The following is a 27890-nucleotide window of genomic DNA, read 5'->3' as shown; positions in this document are numbered from 1 at the left end:
TTAGACAGTGCACCTTTAACACATAGATAAACAGTCATTTTTACAGTAACAGAGGGACATGGATGTATTTCAGAGCGTGTTTGTGGTGGTAAGAGTTACATTTGTGTTTAAATTCATACAAAAGAAATCACAATCTTACACATTTTATTACATACAAAAAATGTAATAAATAAAAACGTTAGTTATCTGCAGTGTTAAAGTGCTGTCCTCTACAAAGCCTTGTGTCTCCTATGTCTCCTCAGAGGAGTGACACTAAATCAGAGTGTAGACCGCGGCCCATGTGTGATCAATGTGACCTTCTGATGGCCCAGAGCAGAGGGCCCACGTTTGTCTCACCAAATGGATCCATGCGACGGCCGCTCTCAAAGCCACTGTCACTAATGTACCTTTAGTAATAAGCTTTCATGTACAGTGTGTGAGAGGGACACCCGTTGATATGAATGGAGAGGAAGAGTTAGAGCTCCCTCTATTGGCCAAAGCTTATACAGTCCTACATTAAACAGAGAAGTAGAGATGTGACAGTAGGAGCTTAACTGGTAACACTTTATAATGATTACACTTTAATTAGCCTTAATAATTAAGCATGAACTTAGATTTAATTAATAATGAACAAATTGTTTAAAGGGCCCACATTAGGCTGTTTTCTGATCTTTGTTATGATGTTGCTTCCTCATCACAAACAGACCTCTAGTTGTGTTTTGCTTCATTCACACATGTTTAACACAAAAACCCTGCATATTTAGGCTGAGTTCTTCTCTCAAACAGAAAAACACTCTGTTCCACCTTGTGATGTCATCATGTGGTAATACAGAAAGTTCTCCACTGTGTTTTTAAACCTCATGCATCTTCACTAATACCATTGGTTAATTTCAGTAGCCAATCTCTACTGAACTAAAGGTAAAAGGAGCTGTTAACTTGAAAACTACCACTTCATGACATCACAAGGTGGAACAGGGCATATTGAGCTTTGGAGATGTAGACAGCCTGATAATAAAGTGTTACTCAAACATGTGTGAATGAAACAAAACACAACTCCAGGTCTGTTTTTGAGGAGGTAACAACATTATAACACAACTTAAACCTCATGAGAGTCAATTTTGCGTAATATAGGACCTTTAAGACTGATTCAAGCTTAGTAACTACTTTACTTAATCAACGGGTGAGCTTTAGAAGTTAGGGCATTAATTAAGTAGCTAGGAAGTCTGAAACATTCTTAATCAACCATGTGTTCATTATAAATTAAGTCTTTGTTCATGCGTTAATAAGACTAATTAAGGTACAGATATGATAAAGGTTTACAATTAATTTAAATGAGTAAAATAGTGTAGAGACTAAATTTAAATTGAACATAGTAGTAATAGTATTAGTGGTAGTATAGCAGTAGTTATTGTTGGGTTTCAGATGACATCACAACATTCTATAGTGCGATAATGTTTAATACAGATGCAGATTTGCGTTGTAATGCAGTTAGTTCTAGGGTTTAGTCACTAATAGAAATGATCAGGTTCAAAATTTGTGAATTTACCTTTTGGATATTTCATGGCACAAGTAGAATGTAAACAAAAGGAAAAACTGGCTCTTGCTTCCTCCATCTGGGACTATGACATCATCACAGTCTAGAGTCTGAAAACCAACAATACTAACAAGCAAACTGATACTACTACTGATACTGCTACACTGAACTACTGACAAACACGCTCATAGTCTAAAGTATAGACTGTACATTGGTGTTAGTACATGTCCATCCAGTTTGGCTACAGTTCTTCTTTTATAAACTTGAATTATCCCGTTAACAGAAAAGAGCAGCCATCTTGTGCTGAGTGAGTGTGTATCATGTTTAATTGAATGGAGGTACAGTGAGGAGAGAGTGGGCGGAGGAGGGAGCAGGGATATTCAGGCTTTGTCAGGGCTCAGAGGGGGGCGAGATCTGCGGGAGCAGGAAGAGCCGTGCGGCGCTAGGTGGGCGAGTGAATAGAGTCCGTACTGTACACTGTGGCTACGCAGTATAATGGGTTTGGGCCGGATCCAGATAGGATTAAGTTACTGCAGTGAGATATCCGTGTGTACCTCCAGTCTTGTAGTAGTCTTATCTTCATTTATATAAAAATGCATCACTTCTTGTTGTTTTTCATGAGTTGTTTCTTCAGTTGTTTCTTTAGTTCTGCACTGGAATGAGAATATAACAAGATTAAAGATTGATTTTTATTTTTTTTTTTCTGGCAAATCACTGCCATATTATCAGTTAAATAAATAAGAAATCTGTGTGTCTGTTAAAAGAGCAAAGGTTTGACAGATTACACTGCTCATTTCACTAAAACAGTTAACATATTTTAGATTTCAGTAAAAGTTTAAGCAGCGGACAGCAGATATGACATACCTAGAAGTATTTCCTTAACTGTTACCTAGCAACCATAATGTTAACAAGGGCCGAACCTTGACTAAATTGCACTGCAGTTATGATTAGATGAATAAAAAGAAATCTGTGAGAAAGATGCCTTCATTTGCGAAAGCTGTCCCTGCATTTTACATATTGATGACACAGGTGGAGCTATTCTGTGTTAGAAATCACCGCTACTTCCTCTATTTTTCTCATTCCACAATCACAATCTGCCACTTTACTCATGTAAAACTACTATTTACTACAGATAATATCCCCCCAAACCAAGTCAGAATTAGTAAAACATAAAACTCTGACAGATGCACGTGGTCATTTTCAGTTTTCTGTCTCATTCTCCTCTCCAGACTCGGCTGCATCTGTAAACATTTTTACAGCCAGAAAACACAGACCGCCACAGTCATCTTATTGACACGGGCAGTTTAGTTTTGTATTTTCACCAAAAACGACATTAAAAAAAATGGCAAAAGCGGCTATGCTATTAAAGGGTAATGATATAATAAAATAGTAAGACTCTATAGAGACAGGTTCATTTCTTCTTAGCTTCTTAACATAAGTAAGTGCAGCCTTTGTGATTATGATTATAACGTCTGAGGCTTTAATCAAACTGAAGAGAAATACAAGAGGAAGGAAAACTGTAACAAAAGCATTTTCATATATATATATATATATATATATATATATATATATATATATATATATATATATATATATATATATATATATATATATATATATATATATATATATATATATATATATATATATTTATTTATTTATTTTATTTTATTTTATTTTATTTTATTTTATTTTTTTACCTTGATGGCATTGGCTCGTCATTCTTAAACACTTTGACCATTTCAGCTTTTACGATCTCTGGAGTGAGTTCGACTGTTGACTTTGTTGGCCTGAAACAATAACAGTTAAAATGTAAAAGGTTTTTGGCTCATATTACACTATTTTTACTATGTTCTAATGTTGTTTCCTTATCACAAACAGACCTGGAGTTGTGTTTTGTTTCATTTGAGGAGGTAACAACATTATAACATAGATTTAAGTTCACTAGAGTCAATTTCGTGTAATATAGGACCCTTAAAATCCCCCCAAAAATGTAAAACTGTAAAGCTAGCGTGCTCTTACGGTTTGTCCTTTAAGTGTCTCAGCTCATCGGGCAGACCTCGGAGGTAAGGTGCTTCAACGGGGAGGATTTCTTTATTGTAGTTGGACCTAGAACAGCAAACAAAGAGGACATAGAGATAATGGTTCAACAGGAATCAAACAACCTAGTTTGTATCAACATCTTGGAAAACTTATGGAAGACAAATGTGTTCCCAAAAAGCACTCGGGGCTTTGTAAACAATACGCTGGCGGTGGTTACAAGTATGCTCTAGATCTAGATTATTCTCTGATTTTTTTTTATTTAAAAGAATATTAAAATGACATGTAAACAGCAAAATCATCTGGTTTCTATCTCGTCATAGTCCCCCTGATTACTCTCATTAGATTTAGTGTAATTTAAATAACGTTAAATGTCCAAAAATCAGATCGCAAAGTCTTCTCTGTCAGTATAAATAAATAACAAAAAAAGAAATAAACAAAACTCCTAATGACTTTAAAGCCTCAAGATTATTATAGTGAGTTTGGATACTTCCTCAAGAAACAGTGAATCTCTCATAGAGTTATATGGCCTCTGCCCTCCATCTTTTAATTAGAAATCTACTACTTGAATGAAACATATTAGTGTGTCCTGTGCATTTGACCCAATCAGCAGGCGACCAGTCAAGAGCGACCACCCTTCTCCAGGAAGAGTGCCTAGCTGGAGGATTTACCTATGGGGTTGATGGGAGAACCCTAAAAATGCAAGGTAACCCATCCAGACACAGGTAGAACATGCAAAATCTGTCTGGGAATTGAACTCAGGACCTTCTAGCTGCACGAGCTGTGGGAGCTGTAAGCTGAGGAACTCACCACCAACAGAAATTAAGAGCCAAAAATCAGTGGAGGATGAAGTACTTCATTTTGTTAGTAAATGTATGATACAGAAGTGAAAAGTTACTCAAATAAAAGTAAGTCTCACATGAAAATATAGTATTTAAGTGTCCGTTTAAAAATGTACATTAAAGTGTAAAAAGTAAAGTATTTCACACAAGTGTTGTTTATTTGTTGATGTGTTAAATGTAGTGATATTGATTAAAAAGTAGACATTTTGTTTTTTTATTAACTTTGTGTATTTATTTTTGTTTGGTTAAAGCTGAAGCTTGAACTCGAAAACTCAGAATAAACATTCAAAAACTCGAACATGGTAAAAATAACCCCTCAAATCATATGAAAAGTATTTTTTACTTTTCAGTCCAATTCAAGAAAGAAAGAAAGTACAGGTACTGCTCTCAAATGTAGAGCATAAAAAGTGTGTAAAATTTACTTAAGTAAAGTACAGAAACCTAAAAATTCTACAGTACTTTACACCACTGCTGAAAACAAACCAAAAATACACCCATTGTAATATTTTGTTGTTATTTTTTTTCCTTTAAATTTTTGTGTGTGTTAGCGTAGAAAAGCTCACGGGATTTGAAAATTAGCAAGTTTTGTTTGGTAACTATGACTGCATCATTCCCATCAAATATATAAATAAACAAATAAATAAAAAAAAATAATAAATTATAATCTTAACTACTTGCGCTGCAGTGGCATGTGGAAATACTAAAAAGCAGCTGAGATAGGACTGTACTTCGCATCCTGCCTGACCTTTTCTGCATCTGTTAAGAGAAAGTTCAATCTCTTCAGTCACGGTGTGCATCATGAGGGAGGCCAGTCATCGCCCGCTTGGCCTTTTTACACTTCACTAAGCCCTGAGGCGCTGGTTACACAAGAGACCGCACTCAACATGGTACATACAAAGAGACAACACCAGGCGACAGCTTTGGTCATCACTGTTCTATCAACAGGCTGCAATGGGGGAGTAATAGGATTGTGTCTATATGTTGTTTGACAGAACTACTAAGCAATACTACTAATCTCATTTTCAACACAGACTAATAAAATTGGACGGGGCTGAACACCTTAACGCCCACAAACACATTTCAAATAGAGCTGCTAAACTGGGGAGCACCTGGAGGGCTAAAGAAGAGAGTGAGAGGGGAGGAGGGACGGGGTTTGGAGAGAGTGAGGGGGTAGGAGGGGCGGGTCCTGGGCGTATTAGGAACAGTGTGATTGGTCTAACAGGTATCCGTACTTCAAACTCCGCCCGTGCAGCCAGGTGTGTGTAATCAGAAACACCTGGCTGTAATCAGGGCAGTCATGCGTGATGTCACCAACTACTTGAAATCGCAGAGCACATTGAAGGCAGCACACACTTAGATTTACCCGTTTTGGACCAGAAAGCTGCAAATGTACCTAGTTCGCATTAAAATTGTCCAAAAAATGACTAGTAGCAGTGTCTAATGCTGTTGAAACACTATGTACACAGATATAATAAAGTGGATTTATTGTTTAGTCCCACTTCAAAAAAAGACATAACAAGTTAATAAGTACTTGAATCAAGTAGGATTTATCTTGGTGTTAGTACATTCTGTTTAAAAATAAGAACAAGCTGAAAATGTCTTGTTTTCTCAATAAAGAAAAAGTCAAGGATTTTCAGACAAAGGCAACTGCACTTGAAATAAGACCTTGTTTTAAGTTTTCTCAGATCAAGGCAGAGACTACTTCAATCAAGCACTTATTATCTTATTAACAATGCCATTTTTTTTACAGCGCAGTGGCAGTTTCTTGGCCCAAATCCAACTCTTGCCGGTTCACGCTGTCGTTGTCCTTGGGCAAGACATGCCACTCACCACGCCCAGGTCAGTATGGTCTGTGAGTGATTGATTATGAATGTAAGGTTCAGGTTTATATTGCACTTTGTAGCAGAGGTGGAATAGCCTGGGTATAGTCAAAATCTTACAATAAATAGTGATACTACTACTTCAGCTATGACTGCTGTTAATACTGTTACTGCTACTATATGTACCACTTCACAGCAAGTACCAGTACAGACTGTATGTCAAACTTGTATTATATTTTTTCATTTTCATGGTGGAATTGGGTGCTAAAAGACTTAAACCCAGACTCTTCTTTGAAAACCAGAACATATAGACCCATAGCGTTGAGCCTAAGGGAAACATGCACAAACCATGACTTATTTATAGTGTCCATTTAGGCAATAGGCTGAATAAATCATTACAGACAGTACAAGGATAGAGAATACTGGCCTAGATATCGCACTGGCCCAAGCTTTACCTTTCACCAAGTCATTACATTCACAAAAACACATTCACGAGGCGATGTAATGTGTGAAACTTCTGAATAGCACCTAGTTCAAATTCATTTTCATCACAAAGCTGAGGAAGTGAACAACAGGCGCTCTCCCTTCTATAAACAAGTCGAGTAAACACCGCTGACAAACTGCAGATGCATTGGGCTTGACATTCTCTCCACTTGAAGTCAATTTCCTCTTTGGGAAAAAAGAGCTAAGAATGATGGAGGATTTGGAGATAATGAAAGCATTGTGAAAAGTAGTGGTGGTTTTGTACCTGCCCGGGAGTCCCATGTGAGTTTGAGAGCGGTGCTGGGCCAGACAGTTGGATAGAACAGTGCCAAAGTCCTGCTTCCATGTCATAATCTCCTCAATGACTTCCTGTTCACAGAGAAAATATAGATACGGTAGATAAATATATATACATTTGGACAGAAATATATCCAAATGTTTGACCTAAGTCATACAATTTAAAGGCAATGGTACCAAATACTTGTAAATGTATGTAAAGTTCTGAAAAATTGTCTAAAAAAAAATCCTTCACTGATTATTCTGACATTTAGCAAATAGAAATAATTTTGGTAATCCTAATTGGCCTAAAACAGGAAACGTTTAGTCAGATTTCATGTCAGACAGTGAGAAAAAAAGTGTATGTTTTTTTATATAGTGTATGTAAACTTGTGGTTTCAGCTGTATATAAAATAACATATGTTCAAGCTGTTTAAATATGTTTAAGTGTTACCTTGGCTATGAGGTGGTCCTGAATGACAGCAGACTCATCATTAGGAACTCTGTCAAAATAATAGTAGTTTAAGTCAGTGTTGTGTTTGTCTAATTTAGAAAAAGATAGTCACATTTTTGCCCTCCATTTTTAGCACTTCAAGTTACGCTGTGGTTCTATTTTACACTAGATTTTTTAAGGCCTGTTTTAAATCTGGTCTGGTCTGTGTAACCCCTCAGTCATCCATTGGGTGGTACTCAGTGGGACAGTTATTTTCTGAGGTCCTTGGTGTGAAAAGAGCAATTTTTTTTATACAAAACAAAACAAAACACCAATTGCAATTAGGTGCAAGAAGATCAACACAAGAGCGGCCATTTTAGATAGGTCAATTTGTCCAAACATCCCAATATTACTCAAGTCATCATCTTGAATCAATTTCGAGGAAAATGCTTCTTTGTGTTTAGAAATAGTCCATACACCACTATATAATATAGTATCATTTGGACAGTTCCAGCACTTAAAGTGAAATGATGCAAAATGGACTTTTTACCATGTGATGTACTTCATTCTTCAATACACGCAGGATTTGGCAGCGTCGCCTAGTTAGTTTGGTACAAATGAAAAAAAATCCACTGCTCGCTAGTATGAACTGTTTCACTCACACGTGCATAAGCAGCTAAAAATCATGATTAAGATGCATTTCTGTCACTTGTTTTCTACACACATCCATAACATAATTTCAAATTATGCTACATTAAATATCAAATGTCAAAAGTAGTTTAAAAACAACTTTTAACAAGCTGCCTAATACATCCCACCCCCGACAAGTGCCATCATTTGTACCATTTCTGTTTCCTTTCAGCAACTATAATGTTACGCCGGCTCAGTGTAAATATATATTAAACGAAATTTCATGTTAAAAGTTGTTTACTGTTGGTGGTATGTCGGCTGCGGGCACAGGTAGAACTCAGACTCGCACTCCAAATATTTTGTGGTTGGACGATGAGCGTGGAGTCCTGGAGCTGGATTCTACACTCAAAAGACAGTTAGTTCATAAGTTAGTTATCAGCGTTACGATATAAATTAATTGCAAGAAGAAAATTAATGTATTTAATAGAGAAATGCCTTACAAAGATGCGTAGAGGATGAGCAGGGACAGGCTTAAAATCAGGTGCAGTGAATTTATAATTAAAATCTTTTAACTTAGGTTTGGCTCCTTCTGTTTTTTCCTCCTGGAATATAAAAAAAAGACAGAACAATAAGTTTACATAAGGTGTGTGTGTATATATATATATATATATATATATATATATATATATATATATATATATTTGTACACACAGACATACACACAGGTAATGAGCTTGGCCGTCGAATATTCTCATATACTGTCTGAGCCCTGGCGTCTGATTGGTGGACATGGTTCTGCTGGGTTTGCTCCTGACATCTGTGGTCGTGGCTGGTCGACTTCCTGCTCCTCCAATTCCCTGTCTGCACCTGAGCCTCGCCCCATAAAAATGCTGTGCGCCTGCTTGACTGTCAGTTTTGTTTGCCTCTTTTTAATTGTAAATTATGTAATTACTAGTCGAGACACTAGAGGTCACCTTTGTGGTAACAGCCAATTTGGCTTGGCCTCCGGGCACTGCTTTATCCTGAATAATTATTTATTTAAGAGCCTCTTTGTGTTTTAATTTATTTTATTTATTATGTAAAAACTTGGCCTTCATTGAATGTGTTTTCCTATTTAAGATCTTGGTTATTTATGTTACTTTTTTTCTACCCTAGGCTAGAATTGCTTTGTAACAATGTCGACAATAATAATAAAAAAAATAAATAAATTTTTTTCAAAAAATAAACTTCAAAATTTTAAAATAGTAAATCAGATTCTAACTTGTTGCAGTTCATGTTCATATCTTACATCTTCAACAACTTGATTCCCATAATCCTTTGCAGCTTCCTCCTCAGTTTCTTCCTGGTGAAACAATGTAAAATGTATGCACAGTTTCTATCAATATTTGGTGATGTTGTTTGCGAACTTACTAGAGGCGGAGAGCGGAGTGGTCTGGCCAAGGCTGTGGGAATATAAGAAGTATATGCGTCTAAAGTTGAGACTGGTTTGTAGCCCATTAGTTTATAGTGCTGAGGAACCTTGAAAGAGAACGCAAAAATATAAGACAATAGAACTTCAAATGTAGATAAATTATTACCATGATTAGATGCAAAATTCTTACTTTAAGTTTGAAGAAGGGTATGTTTGTTGTTACCGTCCATTCTGTAGGAGCAGCAGGTGGTGGGGACAAATCAAGCGCCTAGAAATATATTCATGGAGAAAGTTATATTTATTATGATTACAGTATGGAACTTTCTGGAAGTGGCACATCACCTGCATAATTCCATGGAAAAAGAAAGTTAAAAGTATACCTTGGAACATTCTCCAGGGAGATAGACACATTTTATACCGTATTAAGAAAGATTATAGCCAAAGGAGCAACATTTCCATGGAAACAAGCAGGAAGAGTCAGGTTTGTGGAGATGCAAGTCCGCTCAGAGTAAGGACACATGTTTTATACATTTTTCAGTCCAATAAACAGAACCAAAATGGAAAAAAAAGCACAAAAACATCTATTTTTTGGCTATAAACACAATGTACATACTCTAGCCTTATGTTATTAATTATTACTTGCAGTATTTCTTTTATGCTAATATTTACATACCTTGTGGCAAAATTTAGGTGGCTAAAATTCATGTTCTATCAATAGCAAAGAAAGGAAAGTAGGGGTTGTTGTGATAGTGTATAGTGTACTTTTGAAGCTGTAAAAATCTGGTTCATTTAAATAATTCAATCCCTTAGCATTAGATAGTATTATGAAGTATGTAAGCACCCACCAGGGGGTCGTCCTCTTCAGAGAACATCGGGTGGGAGAATACAAAGACTTTTTCTGGAGAGATCCTCTTACACTGCACCACTTCTGCATCTGGACCGCAAAGAAAAACAGTGCATAAAATCCATCTTTAAAATGTAAAAATAGACATGGTATAAGACAACAGTAGCAGCATATGTTCTAGTACTACCAAGTTTAATCATGTTTATTATTGGTATTGAAGAAAAGTGGAGGAAGAGGTGAAAGCAGAACTGAAAATGTCTTGATTTTGAACATAGACAGAAGTGAGTGTCGAGGTGTTTCAACATGATGAGAAATTGGAGTGGCTGCCATAGAAATTAACGATTTAAAACAAAATATTGTATCTTTTGAATGGTGAAAAGTCCTCAAAATGTCACGTATAGGCTAGAAACCCATGAAAAGGATTAGAAATTGCCAAAATTAGATATGCCAACATTGAGTTAGGCCCTGTCAGAGGAGGTATACAAAATATATTGGTTAAAGTGCTGAGATTTGACCTATAAACCTACATGAACAAACAACTGCACGATAATTACTATATTTTCCTGATCAATAAATAAAAGACACATTTTATTTGCATTAGTGATTGCCGAGGATCCAGAATAAACATTTCTTTAATACTTTGTAAAGATGTAAAGTCTGGTCATCGGTAAATCTCCCTGAGTTCAGATGGACGTGATTGACAGATGAATCAGCCAATCAGGGACAAGCATCAAAACAAATACGGCTGTGCACAAGGAAAAAATACAGTGGGAAAAAAATCATAGGTGACTGAAAGGGATCACACATTTCTGCAGAATCAATAAGCGAATGACTAAAATGTTTATAGTGTGAAGAGAATGTGATTTTGTTTGTAAATGATGGGTGACCAATGAGCTCCCTCGTTTCACATGTATCACCGAAATAAACAAATCTGAACATGTGTGATCCTGTCTTGAGACGCAGTGGAGAACGTGGGAAGCAGACTGATATCCAGCTGTACAAAAAATACAGAGAGATATCAGTCTGGATTTTAACACTTTTGGGGTATAACTTATTTTTTGTAACATTTGAGCTGCAGAGGGACAATAATAATACATCAATTGAAACCAATTATCTTCTAGTGCATCGTTAAGCTATTTCATTATTGCTAATATTTGATTTGGTTTACAATAGGGTTCAAATGGGTGTACTATCCTGCTAAAATGGAGGACAGAATAGTTTGATGAGAGAAGAGAATACATGAGGATAGAGATTTGATTGACAGCACCTTCTTGTGTGGTACGAGGCTCTTTCATTTCCTTGATCAGTTTTCTCAGACAGACCAGCCTTCTATTCATACGACACTGGATCACAATCTGAAGAATCAACACAACACAAGCATTCATTTATATGTATGCTCACGGCGGCCGGCTAGAGTCTAATACAACGTACACGAGAATCCCCTACTTCTGTTAGCTTGTACTGTAAAGGTTAGGATCAAGTGATATCCCATTGTAAACTGGCCAACTTTTTAAATTAAGGTGGAGGAAAGGTCGGACTCCTTTGGTCTGGCTTATGGTCAATATATCTGTAATATATATATGTAAAAACTGGGTCTATCTGCATAAAATAAAATACTGGCATAAAGATGTCTGTGTAATCCAGGTAGGTTAGAGCAAAACAACATTTAATTCTGACAACTCCACAGAAGTTTGTAAGTGAAGCATAGACTGTATAAAGAAGTGGAATATGAACATTTTAAAATCAAAATGATGAGTCTGACAGCAGCAGTTACAGAGAGAGTGTCCACAGTTTTTCAATGTAAAGTGAATCGGAGCCAGAGTCGATGAAGCCAGAAGCGCACCCACGCTCACCTCCTATTTCAAACGCGGCAGGTTAGCTATGTCCATTTATATATACAGTCTATGGAACATACAGACTTATATAGATTTTTTTAATAGAGATTTTTTGTTTGGATATTTCTCTCTAAAACCATGAACTGGCATGTGCCCTCTATCTGACACTATGACGTAAAATACTAGAAAGTCGTGAGAGCATAGCCTATTGAGTGTCATGTATTAAGTTCACGTTTCCACATGGCTGGGGCTAAAGGGTTAAGGCCTCTGAGACATAGCAGGAGTGTGCACCAGGTCTGTGTTGAAGTTCAGATGATGCAAGCTGACGTAGTACAGTGGAAAGGAGAGGAACACGGGAGAAGTACCTTATACGCAGACTGCTGGAACAGTTCAAGGCATCGACGCTTTAAGTCCCAATTTATACTGGGGTGGATCTGGAACTGTGGAGTGATATCTGGAGTCTGCAACAAGTTAAATCACACAATGTTACAACTATAACAATAATATTATATATTTTAAACAGACCAGTGCATTTTCTACCATGTTCAAATTAAATAATATAGATAAGAAACATCATAATTGACAAGAAGTAAACTGAAAATGGCACAGTTGAATGAATAAAATAACATAAATTTAAACAATCAAACTGTACTATGATTTAACAAAGGCATAAATAGGAGAAGAGTGAAAATTACCTTTTTCTAAAATGCAAAAATATTAAAGTTGCATGATAGCGAAGGATACATGGATTAGTAGAAGTAATATAAGCACTAGGAGTAGTACTCAAATATCCTATCCTTAATACCCAGTACTTTTTTAGATTAAAGGTGCACTATGTGGCTTTTCTGGTGGAGGATCTCCCATCTGCTCATGTTTGTCTCTATGGAGAAGATGTTTTTTATTTTTCCTGGAATGTTCCACAGCATGGCCCTGACTTTCTCCATGGCGACAAGAAAGTGATGCCAGACTAGGCCAAGTTACAGGTCAGATCATTGTAAGAAAGCATGTTTTTAGTTGTGTGTTTTTTTTAGCAATAAAAACATCAGTAAATGAATAAATGCAAGATAGTGAAGCCTCCCCAAGGACACAAGTAGGTAGACCTGTCACCACAATTACTATACAGTATCCACTTATCATTCAGTACATGATAGATGGAACAATACGTTTTGGGGGTCAGTATTTACTGTGGGTACTTTTTCTTTCTATACTAGTGAACACTTTTGGTTATTTTTTTTTAGAATACGATGAGATTTGAGCCTTAGAAGGTTGAATCATGAGCTTCTATTACTCATTATAGATACAAACTAACTACTTTCAGTTTTTTAACAATATAGTACCGTATTTTCCGGAGTATAAGTCACACTGGAGTATGGGTCGCATTAGAGCAGGGGTGTCAAACACATTTTCACTGAGGGCCACATCAGCAAAATGGCATCCCTCAAAAGGCCAGATGTAAAATAAATCTCACTACTTTTTGAACTTGTTTATTCATTGTTTCTGTATTTATTACTTATTTAAGTTACAAATATTGCATATGCATTTGCCTAGATGTAAAAATATGGCTATGTAACTGAGTCTCCTGCTAAAATGACATTTTAAGACCATCATACCTTTTAATTTAGCCTGTTGAGGGCCACATAAAATGATGTGGAGGGCCGAATTTGGCCCACAGGCCTTGAGTTTGACATATGTGCACTAGAGTATAAGTCACACCAGCCAAAAAATGCATAATAATGAAGCAAAAAAACATATATTTCACATGTAACATCGCTTCTGAGTATAAGTCGCACTACCGCCTAAACTATGAAATAAAAGTGCGACTTATAGTCCAGAAAATACTGTACATTTAAAATACGTTTTGTGGATTATTCTGGTTCTGATTTGGTTTCAATATTATCGTTTATCATCTATATTTACTACAAACTTAAATTTGTTTTATCGTTACCACCTTTAATTTGAACACAATGTGCTACTTGCCTGTCCGACATCTAAAACCACTCTTTCATTTGACAGTATAGGTTTTCCAAAATAAATCTGTCTCTCTTCTTTTGCCTCTCCTCTTTGTACCTAAAAAAGATCATGCATAAAGAAAACATTACTTTATACAGTTCAAACATCTTACATTCGCTCAAACATTTCACCTGAAACAAAAACACAGAAAGAAAATGGCTGTATCAGTCAATCATGTCCTATTAGATTTGTTCTTGTTTACCCCAGTTGTCCAACAGAGCCAGTTCTAAAAGATCACCTGTCCACAAAGGGATTATACTGTTATTATGAAGTACACCCTGACAGCTTTATGTGGTTATGAGACAATTCGATTTGAACATAAATCTGTGTATTGTATTCGTAGCTGTCAACTGGATAGGATCATCCCATTACAAAAGAGCAGCGTTCCCATAACACACCTGATGCAACGCTGCGGTTTGGAATGGAAAAACGCCTGATATATTTGTATAACAGAATAACTTTTGTAAGGAAACTCATAGGCAACAATTTTAAAAGTGACAAGACTTGGGCCGAGTTTGCACTTTTTCAACTGAGCTCCCAATAAATCCTCTCGTAAAAGCCAGCGAGCGTCGTATTTTTAAATGCAATGAGATACCGGGGCGGCTGCAATAATGGTAACAGTGAAGTGTAATGACAAGGAGTGTGTAAGTGTCAGAGTAAATTGGAAAATATGACAAACTGCCGGATATTGTGTAGTCTAATAGTAAACTCTAATTCACTTTAGAGGCTGCAGCATTTGAATAATTTGCTTAAAAGTAAAAGTAATTGTAGTAATAGTTATGTAGCACAGTTGGTAGTGATAGTAGTAAAAGTAGAAGTTGTAGCTATAACAATACGCATGCTAATTTCAGATGTTACAGTGATAGAAAGAACCTAAGTAGTAGTAGTTGTAGTAGTACCACTAGTAGTAGTCTGGTTGTAGTCATAATACTAGTTGTAATAGTAGGTGTAGAAGTAAAAGTAGCAGTAGCAGAAGTAGAAATATTAGTAGTCATAGTAGTAATTTGCAGTAGCAGTAGGTTTAGTTGTAGTAACAGCTTTTATAGTAGTAGTTATTGTACTAGTTGTAGTAGTAATCGTAACCCTAGTTGTTGTAGTTTAGTTGTATTGAAAACCAGTCCATCTAGTATTGATAATAGTAAGAATAGGAGTAGCTAAAGCAGTAGTTTAGTTACTTTTGCCCTGTATTTCCCCATAAAGTCTGGTAGTAAATATATACTTAAACTATTCCTGTTTAATGTACCATGTATCGATGCAGCGCCTCCTCTCTCTCCTCCAGAACCTCCCTCCTCCTCTCTCCACACACAGGCTCCTCTCCGATGTGGTCTACCTGCCTGCACAAACATACGCTTTTATTACTTTAACTTAAAATATATGTACTTTTACTGCGTTTTACTATCACAAATGTACCATGTACCATTGCCGGCAGCGCTCTTGTCTTTTTCTTTCGTTGTCTGTAACTTTTTTGAGGAAGAGGGCCTCCTTTACTTGTCGGCTCTGCGTGGAATCTGTACCCCCCGAGGATAAAAATGAATTGGAAAAGGGAAATTAGATTCAAATGTTGAAGTACAAATATCTTGGTTGAATAGGTGCAATTTGAGCTAGTTAGAAAAGTACAGGCCATGTCGCAGAGGCCGCACTAGCACTGTTCATGATTGTCTGCAGGTGCTCGGGTTTAGGTAATGAGGATTTGGATCAGAGAGAGTCCTTTTAGGTTTAAATGGACTGGATTTCAGCATTGAAACTGGCAACGCAAATGAGCTCAATCTGTTTTCTGATAGGAAAATCATCTGGAGAACCAAAACATCACATTGTAACATAATCAACTTGGCTATTACGTACAATATTTTTGTAATTATTTTTCTAAAAGACTAAATCAGCATTACAGTTGTTATCAGTAAAAGCTATATTTGCTTTGCACCTGTTTATCTCGTATCTGGGAACAGAGTTAGGTCATGTTTATGGAATTTAAATTTAACATTAAGACGACTGTGTTATTCTCAGGTCAAGACTATAAATAAGACGTAAAAGTACTGTATATTCTACTAAAACTGTATATAATTTTGCATACTTTCTTTTAACGCCTTGGAGCTGATCGTACTGGTATCCCTGATCATCATTTTTGCTACTCCTCCGTGTGTTAAGATGTCCATTTGAGGCTTGGAATCAGCCTCTTTGACTTTCTGCAAATGAAAAACACATGGATTATTAACTTGAACATACAAAAAGTGAATGATACAGATTAGTTCTACCTTGGGTTTGACTGCCACTTTGAGCGGCCATGTTTTGCTCCGAGTCGCCACTTGAGACACAGGTGCAGAGACTTCTTTACGCCCCAACTTCTTCTCCACCTGGCTGTCATCAGTATAAACAAATGTTATTCAAATGTGTATAATCACTCCAATCAGGACAGTTATGCAGATCAGAAAAGATATACATAGGTGTTTTATACAGAACATTTACTCAAGCAGGTGGCAAACTTTTTTGTGTTATATAAATGCCATGATTGTTATTGGTTCTACAGGGACTCAACGTCACTGCAAAATAAGGCCAAACTAAACCAACTTCAACCACTAGAGGTCAGTAAGTTACATATTTGTATAGTTTGGTTGTCGAGTTATTGCGAGAAGAGGTGGGTAGAGTAATGTTACTTTGAAATAATATTACTTGAGTACAACATAGAGGTCCAAAGAAAGAAAGAAAAACTTCTACTCAAGTGAAACTAGAGCAGGGGTCGGCAACCTTTAACACCCAAACAGCCATTTGGACTCAGTTTCCACAGAAAAGAAAACACTGGGAGGCACAAATACTTTTTGACATCTAAAATGAAGATAACACTGTATATAATGGGGTTTTTTTTTACCTTTACACTTTGTTTGTAACAACTATAGTGTGCTGCTTATGAAATCCATGAAGTGCTACAGAAAAAAATAAGGTTTTATTTATGTAATGAACATATTTTGACTCTTAAAAAATAATAATAAAAAATTATCCATGTAGCAAACAAAAAAATGCCATCACCCTTATATTGCCTTTGGGCTGTTGGAGCGTGTAGCGGCGCGGCGATTTGGTGGATATCAGCTTCCGCGAGTGTGACTCTTATTTTGAGCGACAAAAAATAATGAAATATAATTTGATTTTAATATTTCAAGATTACAATAGTCTTCCAATTTAGAACTACAATATAATAAGAACTAACACAAATAAAATATACTTCAGTTAAATACTATTAATATTTTCCTGAGCCTCTGGAGCCGCGGGTTGCCGAGTAACTGAAAGAGTAACTGTTTGGACTTAACTTCTCATTTATAAGTTGAAGTTAAAGTAATTTCAAGGATAGAACATGCTATTTTCAAAAGACAGAATGTGACAAAGAGGAAAAACTCAATCATATCTGAAGGAGCGGTGCAAGAAACACAAATATTCAAATCATTTCATATTGTCAACATAAACCTTTTGCTACTTATAGACCAACTAATAGTAAGAGGAGTAACTAAAACGTTTACATTTCAGTCATAGTACTGTTACACTGTTAAATATATTTCTCAAGTAGGAGTAAATATGGTATCTGGAAAATGTGACTCAAGTAAATGTAACCACCTCTGATTGTGTCTTATAAGTTCTACCATTGCGAGATAATGCCAATGCCTTGGTAGTGGTCCTTTTTTTAGTGTGATTTAAAGTTCAATGAAATATCACAGAGGAGATGACACCTGCACCACATGCTAATCCTCTTAAGTACACCCTTTATATCTCTCTGACACACTGTAAACATGAGCTAAAAGCCTGGATTTACAGCTCCTTTTTACATTGGTGATGATATATGAACATCTGCAACAGCTCCATGTGTGTATTTGTAAACTTTATTAAACTTTGGTCATTTTAATCTCTACACGACGCACAAAAAAAACTCCAAATCAGTGTTATTTCGAGCGCAAATAGTGGGCCAATGTTTTATATGCAAAACCTCTATCTGGGAGAATATCTATCTTGATATCACTGCGCTAGCTACTTTCATAAATTATTAACTTTTGGCCGAGATAAGGCGAAGACAGTGATGTGGATGGAGCTGCTACGAGTTTGATGGATAGCACCCGTGTTTCTCATGGGAAAAGAATTAAACATTAGGCCCATGCGTGCTACAAAACAAGTCCTGTATTCTGGGCAGGAGTAGAGACTGTTCTCAGCAGGTTTACCAGCAAAACAACGAGCCTTTAAAGTGCATATGACAGGATAAAGTATTCATTTCATTAAAGCATAGTAGTGTTGTTAGGATGCTAAACTTTCAACTCGATTTTGATACCAAGGAATAGACTCGATACTCAGCACTCAATACTGATTTTGATACCATGATGATAATAAAAACACTCTTTCTTTAGACAATAGAGTGTGATTTTCAACATTAAATAGTAGTTTCTTTTATATTCCATTCCTGCTCATTCTGTTTTAGTATCAATTAGTATCTGTTTTTTGATACTTTTGACAACTCCAGTAGTTAACATATTTATATTTTTACATTTTTTTTGTTTAGTTCGTAACTTTACTTGCTGGTAAGACACGAGCAGCAGATACGACAAACGCAGAGGTGATTCTATAACTGTTACCTAGCAACTGTAATGTTAAAGGTCTAAACTTGTCTAAATTACACAATAGTTATGATTATACTAATACACATAAATAACAACACCTTTATTTTGTTAAATGAAAGTTTAAACTGTAAGAAAAATGTCTTCCTTGTGTTTCAATTTTTGATTAACTTTTCTGTGTTGATGACAAAGGCAGAGCTAATCTGTTACCGCTACTTCCTGTATTTTTGCACTTTTCTACTTTTTTTCCCCTCAGACTGCCATTTAAAGGTGCACTATGTAACTTTTTTGGTGTTGGAGGGCTGCCATCTGCTCGTCTCCGTGAAGATGATATTTCTTTGTCTAGAATATTCCACAGTGTGACATTAAACTGACCTGTCTTGCATGTATTCAGTTAAGGTGTTTTTATTACTTCCAAAAGACCGTGAAAAAAGTGCATTCTTACTGTCGGCATGGTCTCCTCTCCACAGATCTGACCTGTAATTTGATCTTGAGCGGTTAGTGGTTTGTCACTGTGGAAATACGTAAGTTTGATGCTGTAGAACATTCCACTGGAAGCGACCACAGCTCCATGAAGCCGTGTAAACGCCCTCCACCAGCTTAGTAACATAGTGCACTTTTAACTGATGCAAAACTATGGTAAAACACTTGGTACTATCCCATCAACCAAGTACTAAAAGTTCATTTGTCTTACCTGATTGCAACATGGGGGTTAGAGGAACCGGTAACAGTACATAGAAATGGTTTGGTGTTGAATTGTGATACGACCAGCTTGAAAGTGATTTGTGATGTTTCATATTGCAGAGGGGTAAAGGTTACAATGATTTCCACTTGACTGTTGGCTGGAATCACGCCTGTAATGCATAAAAAAGTCGTAAACACATGCATAAAACTCTTGTATGTGCATTTTTATGAGGATAACAAATAGCGCCTAAAGTGGTGTTCCCAAACGGGCTACACATTAGTTTCTCGTCGACAGTATTTGAGAGCTTGTTCCTGCTCGTGTTATGATGTTTCCCAGGCCGTGAGGACGTTTATGGAAGTTTAATTCTTTGGAAAAATACATGCTGTGGCAGTTTTGAGAGAAATATTTGGTAAGTAGCGTAATGGAAATGCAGAAAGACATAGTAATGCAGTGCTGGTCCTTGAGTGCTGAAGTAGATTACATTATTGACTTTTCTTAGATTAAACAAGTACAAGCCACAAACCAGTACTGTTGTATTTGAAACTTGCATGTTTAGTCTATAGTGATGATTTTGTTGTCCATTAATTCAGTGTTTTTTTCCTTGTTTCATAAAGCAAAAATATTAATACTTGAAAGATTCTTGTAATTTTTTAAAATGTGTAACTCATATTTTAGTTTACTTGCATGTACTGTATTTGCATAATAAATCTAGCCTTTATGTGCCAAGATACAATTATTTGTGTTTCGAAGCATTTTAATTCAAAACTCGCTGGTATTAGTATCAGATGGATATCGCAATACTTGCCAAATATTACTTGGAATCGGATCAAAACACAAATCACTGGTATCGCCCTTCACGATCTTCAAAACCAGTAGAAGTAAATGCATAAAACTGTTCGCACTGGCTCCTTGTGGCTGGAGTTAGTATCTTACAATGGGATGATAAGCATATTTTACAAATATAGACTGGAATACGCACCAAAATGTATTTCATCTTCTCAATTTTCACGATATCAGAAGATGACACCAAATTACACCATCTCTTTTTGAGTCATCTTCTTAACAACCAAACAAAATCAACTACTGCCAGTGATAAGAAACGGTGATGACAATGTGACAATTGAATGTTGAAGGAGGATTAGTTTGAAGCCAAATAGATAAGATGGGTATCAATGGTGTACTAAATCAGTAATGGCAAAATTTGGATTTCATTGCTGGGTTTCAGATGACATCATGACATTCTGTTGGACAATAACAAGTAAGACAGATGAGGGCGTAACTAAAATGTATATTGTTAAAATGGTGGTGTTCTGGTGTCTAGTCGTTAATGGAACTGGTCAGGTTTAACGGTGATACTTTGCAGCTGGTGTCATATATATTCTCGGAGGGTGTGATGTTAACTGGAGGCACTGCTCTGTCTGAAGTTCTGTTACTCAAGTTGGACTAATCCGAGCTTTGATATAACAAAATCTCACTACAAAGCATGACTTAGCTGGAACTACAACTGATTTGGTGAGCTGGTTTCTGCTCTTAAACAAGTCCCTTTCAAATAAAATGAATGAATCAGTGTCAATAGGGAAATTTGGTTCTTGCCCCCATCTGGGAGTATGACATCATCACATTCTGGAATCAGAGAAACCGGCAGAAGAATTTGAGTTGTACGTACCAGCGAGCGGTTGTATGGAGAAAGCCTGGCTGGTCTCAATAACAAAGATCTGAAATTCAAAGTCGATGGGACAGCTGCATCTCAGAGGAATAGTATGAGAAACACTGTGAGGAAACAGGACACGAAACGACATTAGGGCTGCACAGTATATCTCAAAAATATCAGTAACTCAATAACCGATATATTGCAATAAAATAAATACATCTCAACAACATAAAGTACCACGGTGTGTATAAATGTACTGTTTTTTAAAGGAAATTTGACCGAAAGACAGATTGTAAGGAGGATTTTCCATATTACGTCGAACTAGAGGTGGGTAGAGTAGCCAAAAATTGTACTCGTTACTACAAAATAATATTGCTCAAGTAGTAGTCCAAGAAATTACTCACGAAAGAGTAACTGTCAGGATATAAAATCTGATTTATATGAACAAAAATATAAAATAATGCACAAAATCAGATGAAATGAGATGAAACTACATTATACCTGAAGGAGCGCTGCAAGAAACACAAAAGTTCAAATCATTTCATATTGTCGACATAAAGCTTTTGTCACTTTAGACTTGCTCAGAGTAGGAGGAGTTACCAAAACTTTTACTCAAGTAAGAGTACTGTTACTTCAATAAAAATATGACTTAAGTAGGAGTAAAAGTATTCTGCTAGAAACGTACACTGAAAAGTATAAGTTAAGTACAAGTAAATGCAACTACTACGCACCTCTGGGTCGTACATTAGACTTGGGTAGTTTTTGATTTAGTTTAGTTTTTACTTTTACTGAAGATATTTTGTTTTACACCATCTGATCTTGTTGTGCCAAAGTATATATTAAAATCTCGCAATAGTATCTTTATCACAATACAAAACATAGTAATCGAATAAGTTTTTCTCATACGCTGCAGTCCTAAACAAGATGGCCATGATTTCTTTATGACTTGACACCGATGGAGATGTGGTTTCCTGTGTTGAAGAATATAAAGTGACAGCGAAGCCCCGGGGCCACACACACACACACACCTCTGCTGGAGCGCTGTGGCCGGGAGGTCGATGCGGGGAGGGATGTGCAGGTCATTGATGACAGGGTAAGCATGAACTGGAATTAACAGGTTCTCTTCGTTCTGATGGAGAGATACAGCAAGACGGGCAGAAAGACAATAAACATGAGACAGTGGACAGGTTCTCATGGTTATATCATTATGACTTGGTTTAGTGGGATAGTGCCTGTGCTAAGTTTTTGTCATAGTTTCACATCAGTTAAGTGGCAGTTGGAGGGAAAAACATTGAGAAGAAAAGTACAAAAATGCAGGAAGTAACAGTGAGTTCTAAAATGGGGAATCCCTTAAAAGCTTGGCATTTCGTCCGGGTGGCGGAACTTAACATTCTCATGCAATCATGGCAACCTGGTTTTAAACATGTTTTCTATTAACTTGTGCGACCAAAATGGGAAAAAAAGACTTTTTGACAAGATAAAGTGAATTTAGATCTAAAATTATAACAAAAACACATCCAGCTTTTCTTTTACTTTCCGCTGATGGACCTGGGTGGCACCATTTTCTCCCAAACACAGTTATGGCAAAAAAACAGGTACTTTGTGTTAGCGGTAAGGCTTGAAAATGACTTTTTAGAATATATTTTTTCACATTCAGGCTAAGGTTAGGGTTAACATTAGGGCTAGTTTCAAGAACATATACGTTTTGGGGAGAGTTTTGCTAACAGCGTCTTGACAAAACTGAGCTGTAATTTTTTAGACAAAAGAAATTATAAATAAAGGTATTAATTAACTCTAGGATTTTTTATTTGCTTGTATTTGCTGTAATTACATCTGATGATTATGATGATTCTGAAGTATTAACTCACTCTCCAGATAAAATACAGCTTGTTAGCAGCAGTTTGTTAGCTTTGATTGACAAGAACACCAAGCCCCTGGATGAACCGCTGAAATACCTCTACCTATATCATCAACGCAAAAAAATTCCATCCAAAATGTAGGGACAAAACACATAACGCACGTTAATAGGCATGTACATATATTATTATCATATATATTTCAAGGTTTTCAATAAACCATGAGTGAACACAAGATCAAGTGTGTGTTCACGATCGGAGCACAAACCCAGTGAAAAAGATTTAAAAATGTCACCAACAATTACAATTTTGTAGTAGTTTGGCGCTGACAGACAAAAAATTAGACGGGTCAAAGATAAAACCCTTGTTGTATTTGGAAGGTCTATAAACCACAGCAAAATATGGAGAGGTCAAAAAAGTTCAAATACATGGCCGAAAAAATAAGTGCATGACAGCTATAACTGCTCACACTTAAAGATTTGTTTATAAACTGCCGCAGTCCCTCCTCTACACCCTGTCGTTCCTCGGGGCATTGAAATAAACTTCTTGTGCCTTATTTCCATAACAGTTTTCCTTGTCGACAGTTAAGTCAACTTCCTTATCAACCTGGACCAGCAACGTTCATATTATTGGGTTCCAACGCAACATCTGAGGACTTTTTCCCACTAGTTTTAAATTATTAATCATAAGTCTGTCATGATAATTACTATATCGACTTATCGTTCAATTTATGATAGACAGAACAATCATTTTTGGGGGTCAATATTTATAGTGGGGACTTTTTTTTGCATTACTGGGAAAAGTTTGGTTATTTTTCTGTACTTTGATAAGATTTGAGCTGTAGACGGTTGAACTGTGAGCTTCTATGACTCATTATAGATGCAAACTAACTACTTTAAGTGTTGCATCCTGTTATTTACTTTTTGAGATAATTCTGCTTTATAATTTGGTTTCAATATTATCGTCTATATTTACTTCAGCAATATATCGCGCTTCAAAATGTGTTATTGTGACAGGCCTAGTTAATCGCTATGGCAACGGTCCTAATTTTTGATCATCGTGGACTCATGGATAACAGCTTTTTGCCAATTACATTCTTGAAATATTGCGCAAAACAGTATTTCGCCAAAACTAGTATTTGTCATAGGGCATTATTTGCATATTTAAGGTCATCCCACCACCGATAAACAAAGGCATTCACTGGTTGAGTCACGCCGTTGGACAAGAGAGCTCAACGTCTTTACCTTGCAGTGAACCCGAACGCTGTCATAAAAGTAGCGCCACTCATCGGGACAGAAATGGATCTTGACTGTGTACGCGAGGCCGGGGACGAGTCGATACTTGAGAGAGAATGGACAGACAAGAGGATGAATCAGCAGAAGTAATGATTTTATGACTTGTAGTCGGGTCGATGTGTGATTAAAAAATAAAATTACCTTTTTGATGTAAGCTGTTTGGAAGTACTTGGTCTGAGTGGGGAGAATGTGAATATTCATGACCTCGGTGGAGATGTTGATTAGTTGCTGAGGGGGGAAAAAAAAACAGAAAAGAATAATTTTACACTAGTATAATCACTTGAGATAAAAACATCCCATATGCTCTACATGCGGTTTCGTGCTTCATCAAGCGGATAGTGGTTCAAATCACTGCCCATTCACACTAATGCAATGTGGCTCAGATGCAATAAGTGACGTATATGCACAAATGTGGTACCACTTGGGGAGCAAATCTCAGGGTACAGCACTTTGAAAGCATGTTTAAAGTAATATTTATAACACAATTGTTAGTAAAATTACAGCTACAGGGATTTACATATAAAGAAAGATGAAATAGACTAGTTATATATATATGTGTAATGTGATGGTGGCCAAAATAATGATGTATTACATAATGTCACAACAAAGACGCTGATTTGCACATGATTTCCTTCACAATGTTACGGATGAAAAAATACATGTATTTTACAGGAACGACAAATATCAGATGACGTTAGTTCGCCTACTCCTAGACAGATGGTGCACTATGTAGCTGTTCTGGAGGAGGCTTTGTCAACTGCTTGTGTCAAAGTCAATGTTTTGCCAAGAATGTTCCAAAAGCGTGGCATTAAACGTATCTATGTATCTACAGGGAGACAACCTGGTCACGCCACTGGGCAAAGTTACGGGTCAGGTCTGCTGAGAGGCAACTGCCGTACTGAGGAGTATGTCAGGCAAAGCAACAACATCTCCACTGAGAGAAACACTAGAAAAGCTACATTGTGTACCTTTACTTTTTGTAACCATAACTGCAGAATGTTGTTAATTAATAGATTTTTGCAAACTTCTGCTGTTGGCACTTTTCCTCTCTCTGTAATGCTTTCTGTGGGTTCATTTTGTGACGAAACATACCAGAGACTGAAAATCAATAAAATGATCATCACTCTTCAACAAAACCTCTAACCTTCAGCGCCTCCTTTTGATGAGCGCAAGTCAAAGAATCCCAGCTATGGCTTAGATTCAATGTCACTCGAGTATGAAAACATATACATTCTTATTGTACTGAGGAATTTTGAACTTAGCCTTTTACATAGGGAGAGAGATAAACCGTATATGTATTTCTCACCAAAGTGTTGCTGTATTTCTTTCCCAACTCAAACCCGCTGAAGTGCACTTCTGCCGGCTCTGCTTGGATCAGGCTGTTACTTTTCAGGTTGCCATAAAACTCTGAAAAAAGACAATTAAGACACATAGATAACAGCATTCTTGGGTTATTATTGGGAAAATCAAGACACTAATCGATATTAAAACTTGTATCAAAACTAGATACTCATTTGAACAGGTACTGATACTAAAAAAATGAAAAGAAATGAAGCTTTTCTGAATAGCTTTAGAATGATCTTTAGCTGTATCAGAACAAATAAGACCGCATAGACTTGTATACACCCATGGACCACTATGGAATCTACCTGGACGACTGACGGATTACAAATATATAAGGCCACATGAGAATATAAAAGAAAGTACTACGATTTAATTTTGAAAATCACAGTCTATTGTCTAAATAATGAGTGTTTTCTATCATAAACGTGGTATTGGAATCAGTATTGAGTATCAAGTCTATTCTTTAGTATCAATATCAAGCCTAAAATTTTAGTATCGTGACATCACTAGTAAGTTTACATAGTTATATTTTTTTGTATATGCATTTTATGTCTCGTGGGTAAATATTTTTGCCAACTGTACAGTCCTAATTATGCATTTGGGATATTACAAATTCTTTAAAACTTCTATTAGGTAATTTATGTTTTATGTCTTACTGTACTGTATATGTTGATGGGTAAACATGTTAAAGTTAATCAGCTCTAATATGTAAACAACTTTATAACATGATTAGAAGGTTCAAAAGTGTAGTGGCTTGTGGGTCTTTTCAAATGTCTACCTATGAAGTGAATAAAAGGAGCTATGTTATATTCTACCACATGTCTATAGGGAGTGGGATATACTTGATTCAAGCAGGTGTGTGGGGGTGCTGCTGCGGCTCCTCTCCTCCATCAGGGGTCTCAGAGGCAGTGGGCTCCCTCGTCTCGGGGGGCGCCTGAACGTGCCAGGGTCATGCAGGGCCACTTCCATCCTGCAGGGGGGGTCAGGGAGGGCTGCTCCTCAGAGACTAGACAGAAGGCTGCAGGAGAGAGAGCAAAGGAGAGAGGGCAGAGGAGAGAGGGGAGGAGAGAGGGGAGGAGAGAGGAGAGGAGAGGAGAGGAGGGATAAAAGGACTTTTGAACTATAGCAAGCTGGATGAACAAAAGAATTATTTATAGATACCAAATGTATTCACGAGTTTCAGCTTCCTGTTTGTGGGTAATTATTGAGGACTTTTGCCCATTGAAAAGATATAATATTTAGTTTTAAATGGCTTATTGCCATGGGAATGGTGCTCTGTTTTTGTCACCCGGAAACCCATGGATATGACAAGAATAATCCACATTTTAAACCTACATTAAACCTTTCTTTCTATTCAAATTGAGGGTAATTATTTAATGCCGCACTATGTAACATTTATGGTGTGGAGTTCGTCACCATGGAGATGTTATTGCTTTGCCTGGAATGTTTCCCAGAATGGCATTAAACATATTAATTTAAAAGTGTTTTTTATTGCTTTAAAATTACATTGAAAAACATGCATTGATACTGTGAGCGAGGTCACCTCTCCATGGATCTGACCTGTAACTTTCCTATACTGTGGGACTTTCCAGGCAAAGTAATAACATTTCCACGGGGACAAGCAGATAGCAGATATGCTTCAGCAGAAAGTTACAGAGTGCACCTTTAAATTTATGATGAAGGTCAAATAAAAAAACAGAATCACTGAAATGCAAATAAAAAGGATAAGTAGTGAAAAGATAAGTAGTGTTGAATAAACATAACAAAAACACAAAATATAATATAAAACTGAGTTTTATTTCTAAAAGATGATCCGTGTTACTTTATCACACGAATAATTAACTTTTCAATATAACTTTGTAAACTGAGCGAGGCAGGGCATGTTGTCAAAACACAAATTATTATTTACCCATAACATTTAATATTGATACTAAAAAGAGCCGATTGACGTTTCGATAACAACATTTACTAACGTTAGCTAGCTAACTTTACCCAGCGTGTCAAAATGTCAACAAGCTAATCACATGCTAGGCTCCACTTTTTGACTTTTGAGTAATAAAACTTAAACTTACATGTGTTCCTATTTTGAGAGAATCACATTAGGACATCACTACACGATTTACCATATTTTTATTTTATTTATAATTAAGTTTAGTGAATAAATTACCCAAATACCGAGCTATTTTTGTTTCCCCGAGATCCATCAGACGCTATGGTTGTCATGGAGACACCTGTGTTCTAAGAATGGGCGGGGCCGTTAGGGACTTAAAACCGGATATTTAACTTCAAAATAAAAGCTTGAATTAAAAAAAGGTTATGATTTGTCAACTAAAATA

At 36.5% G+C, this 27890-nt stretch overlaps 1 protein-coding gene across 1 annotated transcript; it reads right to left on the bottom strand.

The window, feature by feature from the left end:
• Positions 1 to 27773, bottom strand: cfap221 (cilia and flagella associated protein 221). Its single transcript, XM_055228739.1, has 26 exons — positions 27730 to 27773; positions 26397 to 26572; positions 25517 to 25617; positions 24352 to 24438; positions 24160 to 24255; positions 22088 to 22188; positions 21075 to 21178; positions 19418 to 19577; positions 16390 to 16492; positions 16209 to 16320; positions 15555 to 15645; positions 15381 to 15471; positions 14105 to 14194; positions 12493 to 12588; positions 11560 to 11647; positions 10294 to 10382; positions 9639 to 9716; positions 9448 to 9555; positions 9326 to 9379; positions 8538 to 8639; positions 8339 to 8436; positions 7429 to 7477; positions 6964 to 7067; positions 3536 to 3622; positions 3214 to 3303; positions 1 to 13 (listed from the first exon to the last, which is right to left on the bottom strand). The coding sequence occupies exons 2-26, from the start codon at positions 26521 to 26523 to the stop codon at positions 1 to 3; spliced, it is 2319 nt and encodes a 772-aa protein (XP_055084714.1). The 5' UTR covers positions 26524 to 26572; positions 27730 to 27773.
• Positions 27774 to 27890: the final 117 nt, after the last annotated feature.

This window comes from Periophthalmus magnuspinnatus, chromosome 2 (genome assembly GCF_009829125.3).
Source record: "Periophthalmus magnuspinnatus isolate fPerMag1 chromosome 2, fPerMag1.2.pri, whole genome shotgun sequence".
Taxonomy (NCBI): Eukaryota; Metazoa; Chordata; class Actinopteri; order Gobiiformes; family Gobiidae; genus Periophthalmus; species Periophthalmus magnuspinnatus.
The sequence above is the reverse complement of the archived record's forward strand: the minus strand, read 5'-3'. Positions and strand labels throughout refer to the sequence as shown.

Bases quoted from the DNA above. Each gene is read 5' to 3' on its own strand.
- cfap221 (XM_055228739.1), bottom strand. From the start codon at position 26,523: ATGGAAGTGGCCCTGCATGACCCTGGCACGTTCAGGCGCCCCCCGAGA. The intron at 16,493-19,417 runs GTAAGACAAATG...TACTGATGACAG, and splicing joins AACCCCCATGTTGCAATCAG to CCAGGTGGAGAAGAAGTTGG. The intron at 15,646-16,208 runs GTATGCAAAATT...CGGGGGGTACAG, and splicing joins CTCCAAGGCGTTAAAAGAAA to ATTCCACGCAGAGCCGACAA.